The sequence below is a fragment of the Salmo salar genome, chromosome ssa20 (assembly GCF_905237065.1).
Source record: "Salmo salar chromosome ssa20, Ssal_v3.1, whole genome shotgun sequence".
Lineage (NCBI taxonomy): Eukaryota > Metazoa > Chordata > Actinopteri > Salmoniformes > Salmonidae > Salmo > Salmo salar.
In genome coordinates, this window is record NC_059461.1 from 88,913,131 (window position 1) to 88,934,037 (window position 20,907).

Sequence of the window (20,907 nt, forward strand, 5' to 3'; positions counted from 1 at the left end):
CTAGTTATTAGTTACGTGTGATGGGGTAAACCCGGTACCACCGGTAGCTTTGTGGGATAAACGTTAAATGTGCAGCCATGTGCCTCCCACGGTCACGTCAGTGAGACAGGAACAAGGACACACCGTATTGTACTGTGGCATAACGCTGTTCATCTCGTTGGTTATGCAGCAATACTTTTATTTTCTCAGGATAGGAACGTTTCTGATTGCTATTTCTTTAACACTGCCAGCGGTGATTTCACTACTTGGATAAATCGGGATAAATTGATTTCGTCTATTGTTGCTCCAGATTGATGCTTTCATTCACGTGTGAGTATGGGACATTGTTGTTCAGATTGATCCAACAGACAAAGTACTGTATGTAGTCTATCACAGTAATTACAACGTTCATTAGACTGTTATTTTAGTTGTATACACTTTTAGAATTGACAACCAACCAACGAATAATTATAAAGTCATATTTTATAACCGAGGTAAAGTTTATATTCACACATTAGGATATTCATCAGACATTCGCCAAAAGCCATTTAAAGCTTTATAAATCAATAACTAATTCACCGTTTGTCACAGAATCATCAAACTAGATATGATTTAATCTATAAATGTCTAGTATACTTTTACAACCTTTGTTTTAAGGAAATATTCCAGTTTTGATGTTTTAGAAATACATTAAATCTATACAATGCCATTTAAAGCTTTATAAATCAATAACTAATTCACCGTTTGCACAGAATCATCAAACTAGATATGATTTCATCTATAAATGTCTAGTATACTTTTACAACCTTTGTTTTGAGGAAATATTCCAGTTTTGACTTGATAGAAATACATAAAATCTCAAATATTGCATTTAAAGATGAAGAAATCAATAACTAATTCAGTGATTGTCGCAGAAAAAAAGTGAAAATATGCATTTATTTGCAATAACTTGAAAGAAATGTTCATTTCAAGTGCGATTTGTACTATATGATGTCAGACAATGTTTACATTAAGTTGTACAATGTTCACAGTCTTAAATTGTATGCCAAAGTAATGTTTGTATTGTTTAGTGCAACAGTTCCACATTTTAAAGTAGTTACAAGGCACACCAGTTATGTATTTATATGTCTCCAATTTAACAGTTATTTATTTATACGTCTCCAATTTAACAGCCAATCATTTTCTATTTTGGCTTTGTTGAAGTCCTTTTTTTTGTCATCCCCAGACAAGCTGAATGGTACCATCTTCTGAGTTAATAGATTCAACTGTTTAACACTTACAGCCAAATGTTTAATACCCCGGGTATTCCCAGAACACATTCTGGAAAGTCTATAGATACACTGGTCACTTTATTAGGTACAACCCCCTATGCATCTGGAGCAGCGTGAATTCAGAACTGTTGATGAAACTTTTGCCCATCTTAATGTTTTCTTTTTATTGGCCGGTCTGAGATATGGCTTTTTCTTTGCAACTCTGCCTAGAAGGCCAGCATCCCGGAGTCGCCTCTTCACTGTTGACGTTGAGACTGGTGTTTTGCGGTGTACTATTTTAATGAAGCTGCCAGTTGAGGACTTGTGAGGCGTCTGTTTCTCAAACTAGACACTAAAGTACTTGTCCTCATGCTCAGTTGTGCACCGGGGCCTCCCACTCCTCTTTCTATTCTGGTTAGAACCAGTTTGCGCTGTTCTGTGAAGTGAGTAGTACAGAGCGTTGAGATCTTCAGTTTCTTGGCAATTTCACACATGGAATAGCCTTCATTTCTCAGAACAAGAATAGATTGACGAGTTTCAGAAGAAAGGTCTTTGTTTCTAGCCATTTTGAGCCTGTAATCGAACCCACAAATGCTGATGCTCCAGATTTAAAATAAATAAATAATTATTTCACCTTTATTTAACCAGGTAGGCTAGTTGAGAACAAGTTCTCATTTGCAACTGCGACCTGGCCAAGATAAAGCAAAGCAGTTCGACACAAACAACAACACAGAGTTACACATGGAATAAACAAACATACAGTCAATAATACAGTAGAAAAATCTATATACAGCATGTGCAAATGAGGTAGGATAAGAGAAGTAAGGCAATAAATAGGCCATGGTGGCGAAGGAATTACAATATAGCAATTAAACACTGGAATGGTAGGATGTGCAGAAGATGAATGTGCAAGTAGAGATACTGGGGTGCAAAAGAGCAAGATAAATAAATACAGTATGGGGATGAGGTAGATTGGATGGGTTATTTACAGATGAGCTATGTACAGGTGCAGTGATTGTCGTGGAAAATTGTCTTAAGAATATAATACTCTTACAAGAACTTTTGAATTCAATATAGGCTTTAATACAAAGTAGCAAACCGAGGTGGTCCGCGGAAACATCTAACTTCCCTGAGCATCGGCTCTGCTTTTATCCACATACAGCATATGGGTACATCCCCTTAGCCCTTTCGCCACCATTGTCTTCCAACCCGAGTTTCTTTCTTGTTTACGCCTGATGATGCACACATCTGTTCCGGTTTGGTGGCAGAACCCCCTAACTTATACAACAAAAATACACTTATTGCATATGGTTCACATGTCAGTCAATTTGCCATCATTCTTCTCCTGCTTTTCTCCCCCCTAAAATTAAACACCCACTGAACCTTCTTAAACACAGTCCTGCTTAGCATGCAGAGAAACTCCTCAAACAAGAGGGAGTTGGTGTGGTTGAATTTGTACGTATGCTTAACTTAATGTTTAGTTACTACTACTTTGGACCGTGTTGTTTTTTAACATTTTTTAAAAAAATAATACGGGAGGGTTAATTAAAACACGTTACGTTGTCAGGTTAACGTCTACGAAATGGTGTCTTATTCATACTCAATTCATACTCATTGTCCTTGCTACTTCCTGCTATTCAATTATGTTTCTTCAGCATAGCAGCTGCATCTAGTTACATTACATTAACTCCCACATGATCTGTGAGCTGCTCTAACAGCTGGTGCTTAAAGCTAGTGAGGGAGGTAAGAGTCTCCAGCTTCAGAGATTTTTGCAGTTCGTTCCTGTCATTGGCAGCAGAGAACTGGAAGGAGAGATGGCCAAAGAAGGAATTGGCTTTGGGGGTGACCGGTGAGATATACCTGCTGGAGCGTGTGCTACGGGTGGGTGCTGCTATGGTGACCAGTGAGCTGAGATAAGGTGGGGCTTTACCTAGCAGAGACTTGTAAATGACCTGGAGCCAGTGGGTTTGGCGACGAGTATGAAGCGAGGGCCAGCCAACGAGAGCATACAGGTCGCAGTGGTGGGTAGTATATGGGGCTTTGGTGACAAAACGGATGGCACTGTGATAGACTGCATCCAATTTGTTGAGTAGAGTGTTGGAGGCTATTTTGTAAATGATATCGCCGAAGTCGAGGATTGGCAGGATGGTCAGTTTTACAAAGGTATGTTTGGCAGCATGAGTGAAGGATGCTTTGTTGCGAAATAGGAAGCTGATTCTAGATTTAATTTTCCATTGGAAATGTTTAATGTGAGTCTGGAAGGAGAGTTTACAGTCTAACCAGACACCTAGGTATTTGTAGTTGTCCACATATTCTAAGTCAGAACCGTCCAGAGTAGTGATGCTGGACGGGCGGGCAGGTGCGGGCAGCGATCGGTTGAAGAGCATGCATTTAGTTTTACTTGTATTTAGGAGCAGTTGGAGGCCACGGAAGGAGAGTTCTATGGCATTGAAGCTCGTCTGGAGGTTAGTTAACACAGTGTCAAACGAAGGGCCAGAAGTATACAGAATGGTGTCGTCTGTGTAGAGGTGGATCAGAGACTCACCAGCAGCAAGAGCGACATCATTGATGTATACAGAGAAGAGAGTCGGCCCAAGAATTGAACCCTGTGGCACCCCCATAGAGACTGCCAGAGGTCTGGACAACAGGCCCTCCGATTTGACACACTGAACTCTATCTGAGAAGTAGTTGGTGAACCAGGCGAGGTAGTCATTAGAGAAACCAAGGCTGTTGAGTCTGCCAATAAGAGTGTTGTGATTGACAGAGTCGAAAGCATTAGCCAGATCGATGAATACGGCTGCACAGTAATGTCTCTTATCGATGGCAGTTATGATATCATTTAGGACCTTGAGCGTGGCTGAGGTGCACCCATGACCAGCTCTGTAATCCCGTCTGGATTACTGCAACTCGCTGTTGGCTGGACTCCCTGCCTGTGCCATTAAACCCCTACAACTCATCCAGAACGCCGCAGCCCGTCTGGTGTTCAACCTTCCCAAGTTCTCTCACGTCACCCCGCTCCTCCGCTCTCTCCACTGGCTTCCAGTTGAAGCTCGCATCCGCTACAAGACCATGGTGATTGCCTACGGAGCTGTGAAGGGAACGGCACCTCCATACCTTCAGGCTCTGATCAGGCCCTACACCCAAACAAGGGCACTGCGTTCATCCACCACTGGCCTGCTGGCCCCCCTACCTCTGAGGAAGCACAGTTCCCGCTCAGCCCAGTCAAAACTGTTCGCTGCTCTGGCACCCAAATGGTGGAACAAGCTCCCTCACGACGCCAGGACAGCGGAGTCAATCACCACCTTCCGGAGACACCTGAAACCCCACCTCTTTAAGGAATACCTAGGATAGGATAAAGTAATCCTTCTAACCCCCCCCTTAAAAGATTTAGATGCACTATTGTAAAGTGGTTGTTCCACTGGATATCATAAGGTGAATGCACCATTTTGTAAGTCGCTCTGGATAAGAGCGTCTGCTAAATGACTTAAATGTAATGTAAATGTTATAGACTGTTTTCCCTGCTACCGCACGGCAAGCGGTACCGGAGTGCCAAGTCTAGGACCAAAAGGCTCCTCAACAGCTTCTACCCCCATGCCATTAATTAGACTGCTGAATAATTCATAAAAATCGCCACCGGACAATTTACATTGTGGTCTGGTGGTCTGGTGACAGGTACCTGTATCTGTACTGTACAGGTGTGGTCTGGTGACATGTACCTGTATCTGTACTGTACATGTGTGATCTGGTGACAGGTACCTGTATCTATACTGTACAGGTGTGATCTGGTGACAGGTACCTGTATCTGTACTGTACAGGTGTGGTCTGGTGACAGGTACCTGTATCTGTACTGTACAGGTGTGGTCTGGTGGTCTGGTGACAGGTAGCTGTATCTGTACTGTACAGGTGTGGTCTGGTGACAGGTACCTGTATCTGTACTGTACAGGTGTGGTCTGGTGGTCTGGTGACAGGTACCTGTATCTGTACTGTACAGGTGTGGTCTGGTGGTCTGGTGACAGGTACCTGTATCTATACTGTACAGGTGTGATCTGGTGACAGGTACCTGTATCTGTACTGTACAGGTGTGATCTGGTAACAGGTACCTGTATCTGTACTGTACAGGTGTGGTCTGGTGGTCTGGTGACAGGTACCTGTATCTGTACTGTACAGGTGTGATCTGGTGACAGGTACCTGTATCTGTACTGTACAGGTGTGGTCTGGTAACAGGTACCTGTATCTGTACTGTACAGGTGTGGTCTGGTGACAGGTACCTGTATCTGTACTGTACAGGTGTGATCTGGTGACAGGTACCTGTATCTATACTGTACAGGTGTGGTCTGGTGACAGGTACCTGTATCTATACTGTACAGGTGTGGTCTGGTGACAGGTACCTGTATCTGTACTGTACAGGTGTGGTCTGGTGACAGGTACCTGTATCTGTACTGTACAGGTGTGGTCTGGTGACAGGTACCTGTATCTGTACTGTACAGGTGTGATCTGGTGACAGGTACCTGTATCTATACTGTACAGGTGTGGTCTGGTGACAGGTACCTGTATCTATACTGTACACGTGTGGTCTGGTGACAGGTACCTGTATCTATACTGTACAGGTGTGGTCTGGTAACAGGTACCTGTATCTGTACTGTACAGGTGTGGTCTGGTGGTCTGGTGACAGGTACCTTTATCTATACTGTACAGGTGTGATCTGGTGACAGGTACCTGTATCTGTACTGTACAGGTGTGGTCTGGTGGTCTGGTGACAGGTACCTGTATCTGTACTGTACAGGTGTGGTCTGGTGGTCTGGTGACAGGTACCTGTATCTGTACTGTATAGGTGTGATCTGGTGACAGGTACCTGTATCTGTACTGTACAGGTGTGGTCTGGTGGTCTGGTGAGAGGTACCTGTATCTGTACTGTACAGGTGTGGTCTGGTGACAGGTACCTGTATCTATACTGTACAGGTGTGGTCTGGTGGTCTGGTGACAGGTACCTGTATCTATACTGTACAGGTGTGATCTGGTAACAGGTACCTGTATCTATACTGTACAGGTGTGATCTGGTAACAGGTAGCTGTATCTGTACTGTACAGGTGTGGTCTGGTGGTCTGGTGACAGGTACCTGTATCTATACTGTACAGGTGTGATCTGGTAACAGGTACCTGTATCTGTACTGTACAGGTGTGGTCTGGTGACAGGTACCTGTATCTATACTGTACACGTGTGGTCTGGTGACAGGTACCTGTATCTGTACTGTACAGGTGTGATCTGGTGACAGGTACCTGTATCTGTACTGTACAGGTGTGATCTGGTAACAGGTACCTGTATCTGTACTGTACAGGTGTGGTCTGGTGGTCTGGTGACAGGTACCTGTATCTATACTGTACAGGTGTGATCTGGTGACAGGTACCTGTATCTGTACTGTACAGGTGTGATCTGGTAACAGGTACCTGTATCTGTACTGTACAGGTGTGGTCTGGTGGTCTGGTGACAGGTACCTGTATCTGTACTGTACAGGTGTGATCTGGTGACAGGTACCTGTATCTATACTGTACAGGTGTGATCTGGTAACAGGTACCTGTATCTATACTGTACAGGTGTGGTCTGGTGACAGGTACCTGTATCTGTACTGTACAGGTGTGGTCTGGTGGTCTGGTGACAGGTACCTGTATCTGTACTGTACAGGTGTGATCTGGTGACAGGTACCTGTATCTGTACTGTACAGGTGTGGTCTGGTGACAGGTACCTGTATCTGTACTGTACAGGTGTGGTCTGGTGACAGGTAGCTGTATCTGTACTGTACACGTGTGGTCTGGTGACAGGTACCTGTATCTATACTGTACACGTGTGGTCTGGTGACAGGTACCTGTATCTATACTGTACAGGTGTGATCTGGTAACAGGTACCTGTATCTGTACTGTACAGGTGTGATCTGGTGACAGGTACCTGTATCTGTACTGTACAGGTGTGGTCTGGTGACAGGTACCTGTATCTGTACTGTACAGGTGTGGTCTGGTGGTCTGGTGACAGGTACCTGTATCTATACTGTACAGGTGTGGTCTGGTGACAGGTACCTGTATCTGTACTGTACAGGTGTGGTCTGGTGGTCTGGTGACAGGTACCTTTATCTATACTGTACACGTGTGATCTGGTGACATGTACCTGTATCTGTACTGTACAGGTGTGGTCTGGTGGTCTGGTGACAGGTACCTGTATCTGTACTGTACAGGTGTGGTCTGGTGGTCTGGTGACAGGTACCTTTATCTATACTGTACACGTGTGATCTGGTAACAGGTACCTGTATCTGTACTGTACAGGTGTGGTCTGGTGACAGGTACCTGTATCTATACTGTACAGGTGTGATCTGGTGACAGGTACCTGTATCTGTACTGTACAGGTGTGGTCTGGTGACAGGTACCTGTATCTGTACTGTACAGGTGTGGTCTGGTGGTCTGGTGACAGGTACCTGTATCTATACTGTACAGGTGTGATCTGGTGACAGGTACCTGTATCTGTACTGTACAGGTGTGGTCTGGTGGTCTGGTGACAGGTACCTGTATCTGTACTGTACAGGTGTGGTCTGGTGGTCTGGTGACAGCTACCTGTATCTGTACTGTACAGGTGTGATCTGGTGACAGATACCTGTATCTATACTGTACAGGTGTGATCTGGTAACAGGTACCTGTATCTGTACTGTACAGGTGTGGTCTGGTGGTCTGGTGACAGGTACCTGTATCTGTACTGTACAGGTGTGGTCTGGTGGTCTGGTGACAGGTACCTGTATCTGTACTGTACAGGTGTGGTCTGGTGGTCTGGTGACAGGTACCTGTATCTGTACTGTACAGGTGTGGTCTGGTGGTCTGGTGACAGGTACCTTTATCTATACTGTACAGGTGTGATCTGGTGACATGTACCTGTATCTGTACTGTACAGGTGTGGTCTGGTGACAGGTACCTGTATCTGTACTGTACAGGTGTGGTCTGGTGACAGGTACCTGTATCTGTACTGTACAGGTGTGATCTGGTGACAGGTACCTGTATCTGTACTGTACAGGTGTGGTCTGGTGGTCTGGTGACAGGTACCTGTATCTATACTGTACAGGTGTGATCTGGTGACATGTACCTGTATCTGTACTGTACAGGTGTGGTCTGGTGACAGGTACCTGTATCTATACTGTACAGGTGTGGTCTGGTGGTCTGGTGACAGGTACCTGTATCTGTACTGTACAGGTGTGGTCTGGTGACAGGTACCTGCATCTGTACTGTACAGGTGTGGTCTGGTGGTCTGGTGACAGGTACCTGTATCTGTACTGTACAGGTGTGGTCTGGTGGTCTGGTGACATGTACCTGTATCTATACTGTACAGGTGTGGTCTGGTGACAGGTACCTGTATCTGTACTGTACAGGTGTGGTCTGGTGGTCTGGTGACAGGTAGCTGTATCTATACTGTACAGGTGTGGTCTGGTGACAGGTACCTGTATCTGTACTCTACAGGTGTGGTCTGGTGGTCTGGTGACAGGTACCTGTATCTATACTGTACAGGTGTGGTCTGGTGACAGGTACCTGTATCTGTACTGTACAGGTGTGGTCTGGTGGTCTGGTGACAGGTACCTTTATCTGTACTGTACAGGTGTGGTCTGGTGACAGGTACCTGTATCTGTACTGTACAGGTGTGGTCTGGTGACAGGTACCTGTATCTGTACTGTACAGGTGTGGTCTGGTGGTCTGGTGACAGGTACCTGTATCTGTACTGTACAGGTGTGGTCTGGTGATAGGTACCTGTATCTGTACTGTACAGGTGTGGTCTGGTGACAGGTACCTGTATCTGTACTCTACAGGTGTGGTCTGGTGACAAGTACCTGTGTGTGTACTCTACAGGTGTGGTCTGGTGACAGGTACCTGTATCTGTACTGTACAGGTGTGGTCTGGTGACAGGCACCTGTGTGTGTACTCTACAGGTGCGAGTTTTTGACCTTTGTCTGTCGGTCTGTCTATCCAGGTGTGTGCTGGTGACACTTTTTCATGGAGATGCAGGTGGTGCAGCGGGCCAGGGAGACCTTCCTTACCAGGAGGTCGCGACCCCTGGAGTTCAGAGTTCAGCAGCTCAAGTCCCTCCAGAGGATGATCACAGACAGACAGGGAGAGATTGCCACCGCCCTCAAACAGGACATCAACAGGGTAAAATCTTCGCACTGGACTTATCAGGGTTGGGGTCAATTAAAAAGTAAAGACAAACAATTCAGGAAGTAAAGTGAAATTGCCCTATGGGCCCATAGATCTCTACGGGCCCTGTTCCATTTGGAATGCGTCCTATATCTCACATCAAGAAACCTCACTTTGCGTTCCACAGAGCCAGTACGACACTCCGCTGTTGGAGCTGATCGGCCTGGAGAATGAGATTAGCCTGGCTGTGTCGAAGCTGGCGCAGTGGGATGCTCCTCGGCCAGTAGAGAAGAGCCTCCTCACCATCTCAGACCAGGTACAGTATGGACGACGTATCATCGAACTACATCAGTCCTTTACAGCAGTCATTTACACTTAACTACACTCTTTAGAGAGAAGGTCCTACGGCTGTCCCCATGAGAGAAGCATTTGAATAACCCCTCACACAGAGGGTTCTATATGAAACCCAAAAGGGTTCTACCTGGTTCTCAAAAGGGTTCTTCAAAGGGTTCTCCCAAACCATTTAGCCACGGACTGAGAGGATTAATACAGTTTCATGTAATTGAAGGTGTACATCCAGCCAGAGCCCCTGGGAGTGGTCCTCATCATTGGGGCCTGGAACTACCCCTGGGCCCTCACCCTGCAGCCCCTGGTCGGGGCCATCGCTGCTGGTACGCCCCCCCATGTTTATCTTTCCCCTCTATTCCTATTCCTCCATAGCTGTGTTTATTTTCAGCGTTACCTTAGATTGTAAACTGTCATGGTCAAAACATATAGATTCAATGGTTATAAAGATAGGGAGAGGTCTGACCGTAATAAAGAGATGACACCACACTCCAAAAAGCAAGTCCTGCAGGCTCTAGTTTTGTCTAATCTTGATTATTGTCCAGTCGTATGGTCAAGTGCTGCAAGGAAAGACCTAGTTAAGCTGCAGCTGGACCAGAACAGAGCGGCACGTCTTGCTCTTCATTGTAATCAGAGGGCTGATATAAATACTGTGCATGCCAGTCTCTCTTGGCTAAGAGTTGAGCAGAGACTGACTGCATCACTTCTTCTCTTTATAAGAAACAATGTGTTGAAAATCCCAAATTGTCAATTTACACACAGCTCTGACACACACACTTATCCCACCAGACATGCCACCAGGGGTCTTTTCACAGTCCCCAAATCCAGAACAAATTCAAGAAAGCGTACAGTATTATATAGAGCCCTTATTGCATGGGCTCTTCCTTCCATCTCATATTCCTCAAATAAACTGCAAACCTGGTTTCAAAAAACAGATAAAGCAACACCTGGCGGCACAACGCCTCTCCCCTATTGGACCTAGATAGTTTGTGTGTATGCATTGATATGTAGGCTACATGTGCCTTCAAAAAAAAATGGATGACAGTAGTTCTGTCCTTGAGCGGTTCTTGTCCATTGATGTTCTGTATTATGTCATTCTGTATTATGTTTCATGTTTTGTGTGGACCCCAGGAAGAGTAGCTGCTGCTTTTGTAACAGCTAATGGGGATCCTAATAAAATACCCACAATACCCTTAGTTCTTCCCGTTAGTTCTTCAGCTGCCCTCCCCTCCCCCCCTTAGTTCTTCAGCTGTCCCCCCTCCCCCCTTAGTTCTTCAGCTGTCCCCCCCCTCCCCCCTTAGTTCTTCAGCTGTCCCCCCCTCCCCCATTAGTTCTTCAGCTGTCCCCCTCCCCCTTAGTTCTTCAGCTGTCCCCCCTCCCCCCTTAGTTCTTCAGCTGTCCCCCCTCCCCCTTAGTTCTTCAGCTGTCCCCCCCTCCCCCCTTAGTTCTTCAGCTGTCCCCCCTCCCCCCTTAGTTCTTCAGCTGTCCCCCCTCCCCCCTTAGTTCTTCAGCTGTCCCCCCCCCCCCTTAGTTCTTCAGCTGTCCCCCTCCCCCTTAGTTCTTCAGCTGTCCCCCCTCCCCCTTAGTTCTTCAGCTGTCCCCCCTCCCCCTTAGTTCTTCAGCTGTCCCCCCTCCCCCTTAGTTCTTCAGCTGTCCCCCCCTCCCCCTTAGTTCTTCAGCTGTCCCCCCCTCCCCCCTTAGTTCTTCAGCTGTCCCCCCTCCCCCCTTAGTTCTTCAGCTGCCCTCCCCTGCCCCTTAGTTCTTCCCATTAGTTCTTCAGCTGCCCCCCCCTTAGTTCTTCAGCTGCCCTCCCCTCCCCGTTAGTTCTTCAGCTGGCCCCTCCCTTAGTTCTTCAGCTGGCCCCTCCCTTAGTTCTTCAGCTGGCCCCTCCCTTAGTTCTTCAGCTGGCCCCTCTCTTAGTTCTTCAGCTGGCCCCTCCCTTAGTTCTTCAGCTGTCCCCTCCCTGAGTTCTTCAGCTGGCCCCTCCCTTAGTTCTTCAGCGGGCCCCTCTCTTAGTTCTTCAGCTGGCCCCTCCCTTAGGTCTTCAGCTGTCCCCTCCCTGAGTTCTTCAGCGGGCCCCTCCCTTAGGTCTTCAGCTGTCCCCTCCCTGAGTTCTTCAGCTGGCCCCTCACTTAGTTCTTCAGCTGGCCCCTCCCTTAGTTCTTCAGCTGGCCCCTCCGTTAGTTCTTCAGCTGGCCCCTCCGTTAGTTCTTCAGCTGGCCCCTCCCTTAGTTCTTCAGCAGTCCCCTCCCTTAGTTCTTCAGCTGGCCCCTCCCTTAGGTCTTCAGCTGTCCCCTCCCTGAGTTCTTCAGCTGGCCCCTCACTTAGTTCTTCAGCTGGCCCCTCCCTTAGTTCTTCAGCTGGCCCCTCCGTTAGTTCTTCAGCTGGCCCCTCCGTTAGTTCTTCAGCTGGCCCCTCCCTTAGTTCTTCAGCAGTCCCCTCCCTGAGTTCTTCAGCTGGCCCCTCCCTGAGTTCTTCAGCTGGCCCCTCCCTGAGTTCTTCAGCTGGCCCCTCCCTGAGTTCTTCAGCTGTCCCCTCCCTGAGTTCTTCAGCTGGCCCCTCCCTTAGTTCTTCAGCTGGCCCCTCCCTGAGTTCTTCAGCTGTCCCCTCCCTTAGTTCTTCAGCTGGCCCCTCCCTTAGTTCTTCAGCTGGCCCCTCCCTTAGTTCTTCAGCTGGCCCCTCCCTTAGTTCTTCAGCTGGACCCTCCTTTAGTTCCAACTCTTGCCGCCTCTGTGTAGTTGTCTATTATTCAGCTATATCTCTCATCCCTCACAGACATGCACGCAGACACACACACCACAGGAGGTTTGTGGCACCTTAATTGGGGAGGACCGGCTCATGGTAATGGCTGGAGCAGAATAGGTGGAATGGTATCAAACACAGGGTTTCTATGGTTTCCATGTGTTTGATGTCATTCCATTTGCTCCGTTCCAGACATGATTATGAGCCGTCCCCCCCTCAACAGCCTCCACTGACAACACTCACCATTTCCCACCTCCCTTGTTGTCTTGTATTCTCAGAGAGGAAGAGGTGAAGCGAGAGGCTTTTCTGCGCCCATACTTTGTCCACGAAAATATGCCCACAAAGTGAGGTATTTTTGTGTGGATGTAGAAAATAGTAAAAATAGAGAAAAACCCTTGAATGAGTAGGTGTGTCCAAACTTTTGTCTGGTAGTCTACATGGGGATGGTTTTTGGACACCCTCCCACAAGTCCAGAGCTATAACTGAGTCCAGTTGTTGATGAGCAAAGACAGAGATGTTGGCAGATGTCCGGCCCCCTAGTAACCTCCTTAGCAACCTATCAAGGCAAAGGTCACACAGGTCAGAGAAAATTTGAGAAGCAGGTTTATGGTACCACTAGATCAGGGGTGGACAACTCCAGTCCTCGGGGGGCCTGATTAGTGTCACACATTTTCTCCATCCCTTAGCAAACACAGCTGATGAATCAAATTGCATTCTGAACTGAAGATCATGAGTAGGTGATTATTGGAGTCAGGTGTGTTAGCTGGGGCAAAACTGTGACACCAATCAGGCCCTGGAGGACTGGAGTTGCCCACCCCTGTTCTAGGGACTCTCAGGCCCTCCGGTTGAGGGGGATGGGGGAGTAGAGTGTGCAACTCAGGGTTCTGAGGTGTTGATAACAGGAATTCGTAAACTAGTCAACTGGGTGGGGATTCCTATGAGTTGGGAGCAATCAGCCAATGAAGAAGAAGAAAATTGATTACTTTAAAATCATTGGTGGAAAAAGTACCCAATTATCATATGTGAGTAAAAGTAAAGTGCCTTAATAGAAAATGACTCAAGTAAAAGTGAAAAATCCCCCAGGTAAATACTACTTGAGTAAAGTATTTGGTTTTAAATATACATAAGTATCAAAAGTAAATGTAATTGCTAAAATATACTTAAGTATCAAAAGTAAAAGTATAAATCATTTTAAATTCCTTATATTAAGCAAGCCAGATGGAACTATTTTTTAAATGTATTTATGGATAGCCAGGGGAAAACTCCAACACTCAGACATCATTTAGAAACGAAGCATGTGTGTAGTGAGTCCTCCAGATCAGAGGCAGTAGGGATGACCAGGGATGTTCTCTGTTTAGTGAGTCCTCCAGATCAGAGGCAGTAGGGATGACCAGGGATGTTCTCTGTTTAGTGAGTCCTCCAGATCAGAGGCAGTAGGGATGACCAGGGATGTTCTCTGTTTAGTGAGTCCTCCAGATCAGAGGCAGTAGGGATGACCAGGGATGTTCTCTGTTTAGTGAGTCCTCCAGATCAGAGGCAGTAGGGATGACCAGGGATGTTCTCTGTTTAGTGAGTCCTCCAGATCAGAGGCAGTAGGGATGACCAGGGATGTTCTCTGTTTAGTGAGTCCTCCAGATCAGAGGCAGTAGGGATGACCAGGGATGTTCTCTGTTTAGTGAGTCCTCCAGATCAGAGGCAGTAGGGATGACCAGGGATGTTCTCTGTTTAGTGAGTCCTCCAGATCAGAGGCAGTAGGGATGGACCAGGGATGTTCTCTGTTTAGTGAGTCCTCCAGATCAGAGGCAGTAGGGATGGACCAGGGATGTTCTCTGTTTAGTGAGTCCTCCAGATCAGAGGCAGTAGGGATGGACCAGGGATGTTCTCTGTTTAGTGAGTCCTCCAGATCAGAGGCAGTAGGGATGGACCAGGGATGTTCTCTGTTTAGTGAGTCCTCCAGATCAGAGGCAGTAGGGATGGACCAGGGATGTTCTCTGTTTAGTGAGTCCTCCAGATCAGAGGCAGTAGGGATGGACCAGGGATGTTCTCTGTTTAGTGAGTCCTCCAGATCAGAGGCAGTAGGGATGGACCAGGGATGTTCTCTGTTTAGTGAGTCCTCCAGATCAGAGGCAGTAGGGATGACCAGGGATGTTCTCTGTTTAGTGAGTCCTCCAGATCAGAGGCAGTAGGGACGACCAGGGATGTTCTCTGTTTAGTGAGTCCTCCAGATCAGAGGCAGTAGGGACGACCAGGGATGTTCTCTGTTTAGTGAGTCCTCCAGATCAGAGGCAGTAGGGACGACCAGGGATGTTCTCTGTTTAGTGAGTCCTCCAGATCAGAGGCAGTAGGGACGACCAGGGATGTTATCTGTTTAGTGAGTCCTCCAGATCAGAGGCAGTAGGGACGACCAGGGATGTTCTCTGTTTAGTGAGTCCTCCAGATCAGAGGCAGTAGGGACGACCAGGGATGTTCTCTGTTTAGTGAGTCCTCCAGATCAGAGGCAGTAGGGACGACCAGGGATGTTCTCTGTTTAGTGAGTCCTCCAGATCAGAGGCAGTAGAGAGGACCAGGGATGTTCTCTGTTTAGTGAGTCCTCCAGATCAGAGGCAGTAGAGAGGTCCAGGGATGTTCTCTGTTTAGTGAGTCCTCCAGATCAGAGGCAGTAGAGAGGACCAGGGATGTTCTCTGTTTAGTGAGTCCTCCAGATCAGAGGCAGTAGGGATGACCAGGGATGTTCTCTGTTTAGTGAGTCCTCCAGGTCAGAGGCAGTAGGGATGACCAGGGATGTTCTCTGTTTAGTGAGTCCACCAGATCAGAGGCAGTAGGGATGACCAGGGATGTTCTCTGTTTAGTGAGTCCTCCAGATCAGAGGCAGTAGGGATGACCAGGGATGTTCTCTGTTTAGTGAGTTCTCCAGATCAGAGGCAGTGGGGATGACCAGGGATGTTCTCTGTTTAGTGAGTCCTCCAGATCAGAGGCAGTAGGGATGACCAGGGATGTTCTCTGTTTAGTGAGTCCTCCAGATCAGAGGCAGTAGGGATGACCAGGGATGTTCTCTGTTTAGTGAGTCCTCCAGATCAGGGGCAGTAGGGATGACCAGGGATGTTCTCTGTTTAGTGAGTCCTCCAGATCAGAGGCAGTAGGGATGACCAGGGATGTTCTCTGTTTAGTGAGTCCTCCAGATCAGAGGCAGTAGGCATGACCAGAGATGTTCTCTTGATAGGTGTGTGAATTATAAATTGTTCTGTCCTACTAAGCATTCAAAATGTAACGAGTAGTTTTGGGTGTCAGGGAAAATGTATGGAGTAAAAAGTACATTCTTTTTTTTATTTTATTTATTTAACCTTTATTTAACTAGGCAAGTCAGTTAAGAACAAATTATTATTTACAATGACGGCCTACTCTGGGACAAAACCAAAAGGCAAAAGGCCTCCTGCAGGGACGGGGGCCTGGGATTAGAAAATATAAATAAATACAATATAAATATAGGACAAAACACACATCACAACAAGAGAGACAACACAAAACTACATAAAGAGAGACCCAACACAACAACATGGCAAGGCAGCAACACATGACAACACAGCATGGCAGCAACACAACATGACAACAACATGGTAGGAACACATAACAATACAGGATGGTTGCAACACATGACAACACAGCATGGTAGAAACACAACATAACAACAACATGGTAGCAACACAACATGGTAGCAGCACAAAACATGGTACAAACATTATTGGGCACAGTCAACAGCACAAAGGTCAAGAAGGAAGAGACAACAATACATCACGCGAAGCAACCACAACTGTCAGTAAGAGTGTCCATGATTGAGTCTTTGAATGAAGAGATTGAGTTAAAACGTTCCAGTTTGAGTGTTTGCTACAGCTCGTTCCAGTCGCTAGCTGCCGTGCACTGAAAGAGGAGGGACCCAGGGATGTGTGTGTTTTGGGGACCTTTAACAGAATGTGACTGGCAGAATGGGTGTTGTATGTGGAGGATGAGGACTGCAGTAGATATCTCAGATAGGGGGGAGTGAGGCCTAAGAGGGTTTTATAAATAAGCATCAACCAGTGGGTCTTGCGACGTGTAAACAGAGATGACCAGTTTAGAGGAATATAGAGTGCAGTGATGTGTCCTATAAGGAGCATTGGTGGAAAATCTGATGGCCGAATGGTAAAGAACATCTAGCCGCTCGAGAGCACCCTTACCTGCCGATCTATAAATTATGTCTCTGTAATCTAGCATGGTTAGGATGGTCATCTGAATCAGGGTTAGTTTGGCAGCTGGGGTGAAAGAAGAGCGATTACGATAAAGGAAACCAAGTCTAGATTTAACTTTAGCCTGCAGCTTTGATATGTGCTGAGAGAAGGACAGTGCACCGTCTAGCCATACTCCCAAGTACTTGTATGAGGTGACTACCTCAAGCTCTAAACCCCCCTTTGTTTTGGAGGTGTTCAGAACAAGGTTAAGGGTAGAGAAAGTTTGTTGGATACTAAGAAAGCTTTGTTGTAGAGCATTTTACACAAAATCCGGGGAGGGGCCAGCTGAGTATAAGACTGTATCATCTGCATATAAATGGATGAGAGAGCTTCCTACTGCCTGAGCTATGTTGGATCGAGCCTTGGGGTACTCCCTTGGTGACAGGCAGTGGCTGAGACAGCAGATTTTCTGACTTTATACACTGCACTCTTTGAGAGAGGTAGTTAGCAAACCAGGCCAAAGACCCCTCAGAGACACCAATACTCCTTAGCCAGCCCACAAGAATGGAATGGTCTACTGTATCAAAAGCTTTGGCCAAGTGAATAAAAACAGCAGCAGAATATTGCTTGGAATCAAGGGCAATGATGACATCATTGAAGACCTTTTAAGGTTGCAGTGACACATCCATAACCTGAGCAGAAACCAGATTGCATACCAGAGAGAATACTATAGACATCAAGAGGACAAAATAGAAATAGGCCTATAACAGGTAGGACCAGCTTGATCTCCCCCTTTAAATAAAGGACAAACCGTGGCTGTCTTCTAAACAACCTGAGATTAGTTTAATGCTAGCTAGCAACTTACCTTGGCTTCTTACTGCATTCGCATAACCGGCAGGCTCCTCGTGGAGTGCAATGTAAAGCAGGTGGTTAGAGTGTTGGACAAGTAAGGTTGCAAGATTGAAGGCCGTTAACCCACCGTTGCTAGGCCGTCATTGAAAATAAGAATGTGTTCTTAACTGACTTGCCTAGTTAAATTAAGGAGTAAAAAATAAATAATAATAATAAATAAAATCGGCAAATCGGTGTCCAAAAATACCGATTACCGATTGTTATGAAAACTTGAAATCGGCCCTAATTAATCGGCCATTCCGATTAATCGGTCGACCTCTAGTTTGGAGTCATACCTTGTGGGATTGGTGATAATCTGAGAACGATTTAGGGAGTCCCATTGCTTTAGGACTTGGTCAGGTGGTTTAAGCATGTCCCAGTTTAGGTCACCTAGCAGGACAAATTCAAACTTAGTGTAAGGGGCCAGGAGAGATGCTGTCTAGACAATGCATAGATTTGGGCTTATTTACCTGACAATAACATTTTGTAGCACATATAGGTAGAACACAGGAGGACATTTTTCCCTGTTAAGAACATTTCCTTTTGAATTTCTAGACAAATGTAAAATGTTCCTGTTTTGATTAATTTAATAGAGTGAGTTAGGTCTGCTCTATACCAAATTAGCATACCCCCTGAGTCCCTTCCCTGTTTCACACCTGGTAGTGTGGTGGATGGGACTACCAGCTCTCTGTAACCTAGAGGGCAACCAGTGGGTCCATCTCCTCTATACCATGTTTCTTGTAGAATGACAATGTCTGTATTTCTGATTTATTTGGTAAAGTCCAGGTTCATGCTCTTTAGGCCAAAGGCAGATGACATCAGGCCTTGGATATTCCAGGATGAGATAGTGAAGCCTTTGTGTTCCATAAAGTGTCCAATGTTGTTGGTCGTGTGGTTTGGCCTCAGGCCAGTAAGTGTGAGCAGAGCGTGCTGAGCATCTGGTACATTCCATTAGCTTGGGCTAGTGTAAGGGTGGGGTTGGGCCTGTTTGCCCGCTCACGGCCTGAGCGTATATGTGTGACTTCCATGTTGAGGCCCTCTTTGCGGGGGTGGGGTGCATGGGGTGGGCAGGAAGGGCATAGGTCTGATCTGAGGGGGCCTAAATGTGGGTGTGGGCATGGTTGACTTGGGGAGGATGGGTGGGGGTGTGGATGTTGTTGGTCTTATTGTGTTATGTAGGTCCTCTATGTGTAGGTCCGGGGGTCGGGGGGCACTGCTTCCTTGTATAGGTGGACCGGGTCATAGACGCTGGTCAAGTCCAGGGTGGAGTGGTGGGCCAGGAAAACATTTGGTTTTGAGGCACAGTCATGGGAAATAGTCATGGGAAATACCCCAGTCATAAACTGTTCTCTCTACTACCGCATGGCAAGCGGTACCGGAGTGCCAAGTCTAGGACAACAAGGCTTCTCAACAGTTTTTACCCCCAAGCCATAAGACTCCTGAACAGGTAATCAAATGGCTACCCAGACTTTTTGCATTGTGTGCCCCCCCCCAACCCCTCTTTTACGCTGCTGCTACTCTCTGTTTATCATATATGCATAATCACTTTAACTATACATTTATGTACATACTACTTCAATTGGGCTGACCAACCAGTGCTCCCGCACATTGGCTAACCGGGCTATTTGCATTGTGTCCCACCACCCTCCAACCCCTCTTTTTACACTACTGCTACTCTCTGTTCATCATATATGCATAGTTACTTTAACCATTTAACCGGTGTCTGTATGTAGCCTGACTACTTTTAAAGCCTCACTACTGTATATAGCCTCACAACTTTTATAGCCTCACTACTGTATATAGCCTGTCTTTTTACTGTTGATTTATTTCTTTACTTACCTATTGTTCACCTAATACCTTTTTTGCACTATTGGTTAGAGCCTGTAAGTAAGCATTTCACCTGTTGTATTCGGCGCACGTGACAAATAAACTTTGATTTGATTTGATACTTGCGTTTACCCGCTGTATGGTAGCAGGGTGGAAGTATTTTCATGGTAGCAGGGTGGATGGTAGCAGGGTGGATGGTAGCAGGGTGGAAGTCTTTTCGTGGTAGCAAGGTGGAGATAACCACTTGTGCATTGGGGAAAGTAGAAGAAGCTTTTTCAATCACTCCCTTCAGTGCTGTGGCCACCCTTTCCTGCTGTGTTCTCAGGTGGTTTGTGCCTCTGTGTATTATTACGTGGCTGGGTGACCCTAGTTGGTCCTCAGACAGAAGGTCTAGGGCGCGCTGGGTGTTTGGACACCAGAGTTTAGACACACTGTGTTTGGGAGTTTTTTTTTCATGTTTATATTTCCCGTTTGAGTCCATAAGGAGTACAATCTGTGTCTTGTGTATGTCCTCGGTGGGTGTGGGGGGTTGTCAGGAGGGCTATCAGGGTGGCTGATGGGGGGTGCTCAGAGGGGGTGAGATCCCCTGGGCTTGGGGTTCTTCATTTGTCGGTCCTGCTGTGATTTCAATGCTATGGTCAGGGTCTGGTGTGGACTGTTCTGCTGTGATGTCGATGCTATGGTCAGGGTCTGGTGTGGACTGTTCTGCTGTGGTGTCGATTCTATGGTCAGGGTCTGGTGTGGACTGTTCTGCTGTGATTTCAATGCTATGGTCAGGGTCTGGTGTGGACTGTTCTGCTGTGATGTCGATGCTATGGTCAGGGTCTGGTGTGGACTGTTCTGCTGTGATGTCGATGCTATGGTCAGGGTCTGGTGTGGACTGTTCTGCTGTGATGTCGATGCTATGGTCAGGGTCTGGTGTGGACTGTTCTGCTGTGATGTCGATGCTATGGTCAGGGTCTGGTGTGGACTGTTCTGCTGTGATGTCGATGCTATGGTCAGGGTCTGGTGTGGACTGTTCTGCTGTGATGTCGATGCTATGGTCAGGGTCTGGTGTGGACTGTTCTGCTGTGATGTCGATGCTATGGTCAGGGTCTGGTGTGGACTGTTCTGCTGTGGTGTCGATGCTATGGTCAGGGTCTGGTGTGGACTGTTCTGCTGTGGTGTCGATGCTATGGTCAGGGTCTGGTGTGGACTGTTCTGCTGTGGTGTTAACACTATGGTCAGGGTCTGGTGTGGACTGTTCTGCTGTGGTGTTGATGCTATGGTCAGGGTCTGGTGTGGACTGTTCTGCTGTGGTGTCGATGCTATGGTCAGGGTCTGGTGTGGACTGTTCTGCTGTGGTGTCGATGCTATGGTCAGGGTCTGGTGTGGACTGTTCTGCTGTGGTGTTAACACTATGGTCAGGGTCTGGTGTGGACTGTTCTGCTGTGGTGTCGATGCTATGGTCAGGGTCTGGTGTGGACTGTTCTGCTGTGATGTCGATGCTATGGTCAGGGTCTGGTGTGGACTGTT

At 47.0% G+C, this 20,907-nt stretch overlaps 1 protein-coding gene across 2 annotated transcripts in view; it reads left to right on the forward strand.

The window, feature by feature from the left end:
- Positions 1-36: 36 nt before the first annotated feature.
- The window catches only part of LOC106581512 (aldehyde dehydrogenase family 3 member A2), a 36,266-nt gene continuing 15,395 nt past the window's right edge, over positions 37-20,907 (forward strand). For both annotated transcript variants that reach the window (XM_014163608.2, XM_014163607.2), the window contains exons 1-4: positions 37-309; positions 9,222-9,400; positions 9,573-9,701; positions 9,954-10,056. In XM_014163608.2, coding sequence (XP_014019083.1) covers positions 9,245-9,400; positions 9,573-9,701; positions 9,954-10,056 — 388 coding nt within the window. In that variant the 5' untranslated portion in view covers positions 37-309; positions 9,222-9,244. The remainder of the gene's footprint in view (positions 310-9,221; positions 9,401-9,572; positions 9,702-9,953; positions 10,057-20,907) is intronic.